Source organism: Arachis hypogaea, chromosome 14 (assembly GCF_003086295.3).
Source record: "Arachis hypogaea cultivar Tifrunner chromosome 14, arahy.Tifrunner.gnm2.J5K5, whole genome shotgun sequence".
Lineage (NCBI taxonomy): Eukaryota > Viridiplantae > Streptophyta > Magnoliopsida > Fabales > Fabaceae > Arachis > Arachis hypogaea.
Genome location: NC_092049.1, coordinates 137,596,619 through 137,605,637, shown reverse-complemented (window position 1 = coordinate 137,605,637; position 9,019 = coordinate 137,596,619). Strand labels below are relative to the sequence as shown.

Genomic DNA, 9,019 nt, shown 5'->3' with positions numbered 1-9,019 from the left:
ATTATTTTTTAATAGTACTTAGTTAGCAATAATTTGCATTCATATTTATAAGGATTTTGCATAGTAGATACATATAATTTGCACGTATATTTATTAGAATTTTATACACATAAATTAATACAGTTACACCTACATTTTTTAGAGATTGCACACATAAATTAATAAAATTTATTTATTAAAGATAATTTAGTATTTATACTAATCAAATAATTACTAAAAATACTAAAAATTATTGGCTCTCAAGAATTTTTCTTATATCAAAGTTATTGCTGAATATTTTTAATTTTATCTTTAATATTTTGGATAAAATTAACATTTAAAGATAATTTTAACATAAATAAAAATTAATAAAAATAAAATAAAACGTTAATTAAGTATATGATTGCATTTATATCAAAGTATATTGTTTGTAAACAGTATCTTTCAATGTTATGTCGGGTCATATTGGGTTTGTCCTAATCTAGATTCGACCTGAAATATATACTGAGTCTATTTTTTAGACTCTAACCCAATCCTAGACTCGATAAAACTTACACACCTTCGAATTGAGTGAAAACCAAATAAAAATTGAACTTTTAGCATGTGAAAATCTCCAACCATTATTTCATAATTCACATGGTAAAATTCACTTAAAAAATATAACAAGAGCCAATCATTCTCCAAAATTAAAGTATAACTACAATCAATACTAATATTGTCTAATAGCACCAAGTTATATACAAATAATACAAAATATTATGCATTAGTCTAAAATCTTGTACTTCCTAAACATAGAACTTTAACTTATAATTTTTATAATACAAAACATTAACCAAAGAAGAATAGTCATCATCTATCAATTGCAATTAATATTGTCAACTTGTTCCTTGTAATATAGATGCATTAGTAAAACCTAGCTACAAAACATAAAAAATTACTCATTTTCATATAAGAGATTATTATTTCAAATAATTAAGTCACAAATAATAAAAATATTATAAATGTACCTTCAATACTCTTCTGACTGCTATCAAATTGATCAAACTCTTGTTTTTCAACTCCTTGTTTAGAAAGGCACAACCAACTTTAAGTGCATATCAAAGTTTCAGCCATTAATGATGACAAAGAGCTGCGGAAGACATCAAGCACACATCCATCAGTGCTAAAGCATGATTCAAAAGTGACGGTTGAAATCGAAATATTAGAATAAAATCAGAACAAAATACTGAAACAGAAAGAACAAAGTTGCACCTAATCAGAAGTTTCAATAATCAAGAGCCAAACAATAATCAAAATTCTGATTAGAATAATAAACACCTAATCAGAACAATAATCAAATACTGAAAAAGAAAGAATAATAAACACCTAGTCAGAATAATAATTAAAATTTTTAATAAACAAATTCAATAATCAGAACCTAATCATAAATTTCAATAATCAAAATTTCTTATAAGAAATTCCAATAATCAAAACCCTGATCATAAATTCCAATAATCAAAATCTCCAATCATTAATTTCAATAGTCAAATCCCTAATAAAAAATCCCAACAATCAAATCCCTAATCAGAAATTCAAAACAAAAATTATTTACTTGAACTTGAGCAGGGACTAGAGAAGAGAAGAAGAAGACGACCAACGGCAGAAGCAGTCGTCGTCGTCGTCATTCAGGCCTTGAGGGTCAGACAAGTTCCGTCGCCGTTTGCAATTGTCGTCGTCGTCGAGGGATGTTGTCACTGGGAGCCGAGAGACATTGCACCACCGTCGTGACTCTGAGGCTGGGGAGCGATGACGGGCGCTGTCATGGTGGCTGCTGAGAGACAGAGAGAGGGTTGAAACGGGAAGAGTGCAACGAATGGTGAGAGGCACAAAGAGGACTGCGACGGAAAGGCTGGTGGCGGCGCCGTCAGGGCCTGAGGGAAAGGGCTGAGAAGGGACTGAGCTTTGAGGGTGCATAGCACTGTGGCAATGAGGGCTTGTAAGGCAATGAGGCTTGCGTATTGCGTGAAGTGAATGTGTGCCCTAGTTCATTGCTTACACTTTAGAAATTATGATCCTCACCGGGACGGGGCCGGGTGACCCGAGCTATAGCCCGGCCCCGATTTTATTCCTCCCTTTGGTTTCATATTTTTTCCAGAGTCAGCCCCGGGCCACTTCAGATCCGGGCCATCATGCCCCATAATCCTTTGTGTCCGGGTCGGATCTTCGACCCGGGTCGGGCTGTATACACCCCTCCTCAAGGTTGCGAGAACCGGACTGGTTAATAAACCAGTAAAATTACTGGTTCAATAGTTTACTGGTTCGACCGAAATTCAACCGATTTAATTAAATATTAAATAAAATTATTAAAAAATTTATATATAATTTTAAATATATAAATTCAATAATTTTTAACTTAATAAAATTCAAAATTTCACAATTTTACGTCATAAATTATTCATCATTTAATATTAGAAGTTCACAAACAATTTCAAACATCTAAGTTCGTAACTAAAAACAAAATTCAACTAACAAAAATCATGAACAAAATTAATTCAATAAACAAAATTCAATTACTCAGCAACTCAATTTCAAATAACAGTAAAATATTAAAACCATTTAAATATATATTAAAATTACTCATAATATATTTGTGCATAAATATATATTATTTAATTTATTTTTATATTAAATACAATAAGTTTTTTATTTTTATTTTTATTTTTATTTTTGGGTGGATATAAAGCTAGGTAAGTAGGACGAATGGTTTCAATGATGCCAACAAAACAGGTATGTTTTAATTTCTTGTATTTTCTTTATGAACAGTAGATCTACAACTTTTAGTTTACTATTATATTCTTTCACTTTCAAAACATTTATAATTATATGTAGGGTTCATAATACAGAAACTAGGATATACAGTTAATTAACAAACAATTTTAGTCGTGCAAAGAAGGCCATTAGTCTTGAAAAGTATAACTTATTAAAAATATAATTATTTATGTATTTTTTTATTAATTTAAGTTAAAAAAAATTATTATAATATAATATTAGAACTTTTATAACTAAAAAAGTCTAAAATTTGATCTTTTACTATAAAAAAATCGTTGAATACTATCAAATTTTATGTTGAATTTAGCATCACGTCACATGTTACCATCGTATTTACAATCAGAAATTAGATCTATTTTATTGTGTTAAACATTTATTCATCAGATTTGTTATTCCGACAGTAAAATCACTGATAATAATTGGAAGGAGAATGGAAAATATGGCGCGGATTCGTTACCATCAAATCAATTTAATGAGACGTAGCATTTTGGTCATCTGCAAAATATTATTATCGGATTTATCCGTCCATAAATCCGACAGTAACGAGCCTAAAATTAAATTCAAACCGCGAACCCTCTCTCCCTTCATTTCGAATTCCCTTTGTATCCTCTCTTCTCCCACTCTCGCTAACCCTCTCTCCGCCGCCCCGTCAGTCCTGCCGCCGGCGGCAACCCTTCTGCAGCCCACACTCTCTCTAACCCTTCTCTATTCCTGTATTTCAAGTTCTTCTTCATTTTAATATTAATTTCATTCTTTGTTTTAGTTATCCTTAGTATTATTGTAGGTTTTAGTTGTTAATTAATATTATGCTCGAGTTAGATTTAATTGTTAGTTTTAGAGGATTTATGTTTTTAAGATAGGTTAGATTTAAAATATTAAAGTTTAAGTTGTTGAAAATGTTTGGAATTGTGAATGAATTGATCGATTAAAATTGTTTGTTTGGATGTTCTACTGAAAATATTGTGAATTACTACAACCAGTATATTGTTAATGTTGACTTCTTGTCAATTAGAATTGAAAGAATGCTTGATTGTGCTATTTGATATGTTTGATGTTTTTGAATGTCTAGCTAATTTCTAAGTTTCACTTGGTTTAACTCTGGTTTTGTAAGTTTTAGGTGATCTCTTTATTTATCCCTCACTTCCCATTGGGAGTCTTGTGAGTAGTGTGTTATGTATTGAAAAATAAAAGAGTAATACCTCAAATAAGTCCTTAAAGATTTGGCGGTCCGACATATTTATCCCTCATAAAAATTAACTAGGTTCTGGGTCCTCAAGATTATTAAATATATGTCATATAAGTCTCCAAGTCAGGTTGAATTGGTTAATACGGCACTCTCTCTCCTACGTAAAGGTTGTAGGTGTGACGTGTCAAGTAAAGCAACAGCGCCGCGCTCAAGACACATTAGTCCCTGAACACGTGGCTAAAACAACGTCGTATTGGGACAATGCCAAATGACGCCGTTTTGAGCGAACAGATACGTCCCCACCTTTATTCCCTGATTTTCAAAACTTCGATGTTTTAAAGTCAAATAAGTCCCCTACTAATTGTAAAAAAAAAAAAATTTACTTACAGTCGGATTTAGTAGCGGAAATATCTAATGGTAAATGAGCACCACAAAACATAATATGGCGTCTGCCGTAACTAACCGCTTATTTTTGTCGTATTGATTGCAAATTCCGACATAAAATACGTCAGTAATTAAGATCAGATAAAATAATCCGTTGATAAATATCTTTTAATGTCATTTATACTATCAAATAGATGTATTCTATCGATAAAATTTAATGGTATTCAATATTTTTTTATAATGTTTATTTATCCAAAATAAATAATTTAGCATAAAGAAAACAAAAAAGTCTATGAAAAAATAATCAAAATAGCGACAATAATCTTATTAATTTAAATTTTTGAAAGATAGTTTCATGAGGTTAATAACCTTAGCCTACTTATATCTTTGATCTTTCTAAATCGTGGTGATAAATTAAAATAATTAAAAATATTAGTAATAATTTGTTAAGAGTAGAATTTGTGAAATGCATATTTATGTCATTATTATTTATTTTTATTACTAATTCCTTTTCCATTATTAGTTATATAGAGTTTTATTTTCTTTAGTTTTTTTTATAATATTTTTAAGTTTAATCAATCAAAAATTAATTCATCATGAATGAATCCAAACTCTATTTAAAGATTTATTATCCATTAGAGTTCCATTTAATCATCATCCCCCATCACCAATCACTAATCTACTTCCAATTATGCGAAGAGCGAAGACAGATTCAAAGTGGATTAAGCTAATAATAATGATAATGTCTCTAGTGCTACAGGCACTCACTCACTTCACAGTAGTTTATATACATTCAATACTAAAGTAGCGTTTGTTTTGAGGTACTAAAACAGAGACTGAGAGACTGACATTCAGTATTATATTTGTTGGTTTAGAAATTGGTACTAAAATTTCTGTCTCTACCTCTAAAATTTCAGTATTTCAATATTACATCAAACAGAATACCGAGATTTATTTCAATCTCTATCTCTTAGTCTCTGTTTCTCAGTCTCAGTCTTTTCGTCTTTGACTCTCCACCAAACGCTACCTAAGAGAACAACATAACACATGTCAATAACAATCACCATTATATTATAAGGATATTTTTATTTTCTCATCTTATTGGGTCCATGCTCTCACAAGGGATTGAAATATTAAACCTTTGAAAATTAGTATACATCAATGTTATATTTCACTAACTTGGTGTCTTTTCAAACACTAATCAAATTTTATATATTATTTAGATTAAATTATGAACTTTACCCATTTATTGCTCATTTATTTTCTCTATTCCTAAAATCTTAATTTCATGTGAAAGGAATATTTTCATTAGCTACACTATTTCCATACGTACTTTAGCCACAGTTTTAACTGTAACTATATATAACCCTTGTTTTTTGTAGTGATACTATATGAAAAATTAATTAATATCGTAAACTTTACTTTTAAAAAAATATATTATTAGATTTATATGTATATATAATAAAATAACTTGTATAAATTAATGTTTCCCGTGTGGATCGGAGTCGTGCACCTCTGATGTTTAAATCCAAGAAAATATGGTACCAAAGTTGGCAATATATTATAACACTTGAAATAATTAATTGTACAAAGAGAGAAGAATACTGGAAAAGTTATTAAATCAACATCAATAAATATAATTTGATATCTATTGAGTAGTTTTCCACATAAGAACCAACTGAGAAAGTTGCTTTGTTGAGGATCCATTTTCTCCTAGGGCTTTGGAAGCTGCATCCTTGAGTTCATTCACTCGATAACTAAGCTTCTTCCCTTCCTCACCTTCCATCAACTTCTCCACAACCCTAGTTATTTCTTCATTTTCCACCAACCCATTCTCACCAATTCTTGGTCTTGTTGCAACCTTAATATCTTCGGTAATCAAAACCGCTTTCATCTTTTGCTCCGCATAGAGTGGCCATGCAATCATCGGAACTCCATTAACTATACTCTCGAGTATAGAGTTCCAACCACAATGGGTCAAGAATCCTCCAATAGATTCATGGGCCAATATTTGGGCCTGTGGAGCCCAAAATGGAACCACAAGGCCCATTCCTCTAGTTCTCTCTACAAACCCTTCAGGCAAGAAATCAAGAGGGTCTGCTTGCACCTTAATAGTCTTGAACAAGGCACCATTTGCTACTTTGTCGGGACATTTGACAACCCACAAAAATCTTTGCTTACTATTCTCTAATCCAATAGCAAGCTCATGAGTTTGAGCACTAGATATGGTTCCACCACTACCAAAACATACAAATAAAACACTGCCACGTGGCTGCTCATCCAACCATGTTAAACATTTGTCGGCAGTCCCATTAGTTTGCTCTACGTTCACCAACGGTCCAACCGAGTAAACTGGAATCATGCCCGGTTCACCCTTTTGCAATTCCTTAAAGGTTTCCGGTTCGAGTTCTAAGAAGCTATTATTTATGATCCCTTGGGTCATCTTGAACCGGTTCAAGAGGCGAAGCATGCATTTGTAGGATTCACTGTTTCTCTCTTGAACCGGCTCTAACAAGTCTTTTCCATGAACCGGTATGCATCCCGGAATATGGACCGGTTCAGAGAGATCTTTGAAATTTCCCTTGACCGTTTGGGTCAAGTAGGGAAGGTGCAAAGCCAAAGACAAGGCCATGGCAGAGGAAGGGAAGTAAAGGTAAGAAGGGATGTGAAGCTCTGAGGCGATATCAATCGCATCTAAACCAAAGGGGTCGATGATGAATGTGGCAAGACGGTGGTGGGTGGAGGAGAGGGAGAGGAGGGTGCGGCGGAGGGAAGGAAGGGAGCGGAGGATGGTGAGAGCGGTGCTAAGCTCTGGGTTGGTGGTTGAAGGGATGTCAGAGAGGGAGACTGAGGGGAGGAAGGTTTGTGAGATGGCGGTGGGGAGGGAGCTGAGGAGGGTTGTTTGTGCGGCGGAGGGAGGGTTGCTGGAGGGGATGATGATGGTGACAGTTAGATTGATGTGGCGGCTGAGTCTCTTGGCTAATTCTAGCATTGGGATGAAGTGTCCCATGCCAGGACTTGCATCATAGCCACTACACAAGATGCTTCTTGTTCTTGCATCTTCTGCTCTTTCTTCATCCATGAATTTGCAATGGTGGGGTTTTTAAATTGATACGAAACATATTATAAGAATTTAAATTTATATATTATTCTAAGATGCTATACCTATACAGCACATAAAGTCTCTAGCTAAAGAAAATAAAAAGTAAGAACAAGAGTCTACATGGTTGGCCTGAAATTGGATTTGTCTTAATTTAAATTTAGTTTTAAATATATATTAGGTTTATTTTTTACACTTTAACTCAATCTTAAACTCAATAAAATTTAAATATTTTTTATCATAATTATATTAGGTCCAAATCGAATAAAAATGAGATCTTTAAAGTTTTAATAATAATTTATAAAAAAAATTATTTATAAAAAAACTTATTTACAATTTACTTATTTATAAAAAAAACATTTGTTATAAAAAGTTGATATTATATTTAAATTTAAATTTGTTTATAAATTTTAATTTAATATTTTTTTTGATCTATTTAATTCTAATTCAATTAAAAATAAAACAATAAACTTATAATTAATATAACATAATATTAAAATTAATTTTATATATATATATATATATATATCTTTTTTAGTTCTTTTAAGGTATATATAGGTCGGGTGAAACCAGGTTCGCTTTAACTCAAATCCAGCCTTAAATAATGACCGGATATATTTTTGAGACCCGTACCCAACTTTAAATCTGATAAAATCGGACCGAATTTTCGAATTAGCTCCTAAAAATATTCGAATTCGAACCGAATTTTCGAATCGGACCAGATCATATACAGTTATACACTCCTAATAAAAATATTCTATCATATTCTTTTTCTACAATAATTAAGTTAGGTGGAGGTTATCAATGAATTTTTTCTTTATTTATGGCGAATATGATGTCTTTAATTTAGCGTTTAAATTTTTTTTAATTTTTTTATAATATATTTTAAATATTTAAAAATTTTTAATTTTTATCATTTTAAATATAAAATTATTATTTAATTTTTTATAATAAAATAATAAATTTTAAGAACCGTAATAAATACCACCTTATTTGCTTAAATAGTTTCTGAGAAGATCCAATGATGTCGCTTCTACTTAAGTTAAGGGTAATTGGATCAATGATTATTGTCGCTAGATATGATAATAAATTAATTAAAATATTATTTATACATTAAAATTTATAAATTAATTATATTTTTTATATAAATATATATATAATTTAATTTATTTTAAATATATATTTATAATTTATTATATATTATATATTTTATATTAATAAATAATTTTTGTAGTTAATTTTTGTATATATTTAATATAGTTATAAGTTAAAAACAAGTTGAGTCTATTAGAACAGACTAATTAAGTTAAAAATGAAATAAAATGTAATATAATATTTAATAATAATATAATAATATTTAAATAATCAATTTCAACTGATCTAATAATTAACTCGTTAGTTCGCTTAAATAATTATTAGAAGTCACTAAAAAAATAAATCATTATTAGAAGTTTCAATCCACCTTGTGTTTGAGATATTATCAAAAAAATGTTTGAATTAATTTAATATTATTTTAAACTACTTAATATAGTATTATTTTAGGTTTCCTTTTTTGAATTAAG

At 30.4% G+C, this 9,019-nt stretch overlaps 1 protein-coding gene across 1 annotated transcript; it reads right to left on the bottom strand.

Moving 5' to 3' along the window:
• Positions 1–5,896: 5,896 nt before the first annotated feature.
• On the bottom strand, positions 5,897–7,549 carry LOC112744503 (UDP-glycosyltransferase 72B1). The gene has a single exon (XM_025794162.2). The coding sequence runs from the start codon at positions 7,437–7,439 to the stop codon at positions 6,006–6,008; it is 1,434 nt and encodes a 477-aa protein (XP_025649947.1). The 5' UTR covers positions 7,440–7,549; the 3' UTR covers positions 5,897–6,005.
• Between the last annotated feature and the right edge of the window lie 1,470 nt (positions 7,550–9,019).

Bases quoted from the DNA above. Each gene is read 5' to 3' on its own strand.
- LOC112744503 (XM_025794162.2), bottom strand. From the start codon at position 7,439: ATGGATGAAGAAAGAGCAGAAGATGCAAGAACAAGAAGCATCTTGTGT.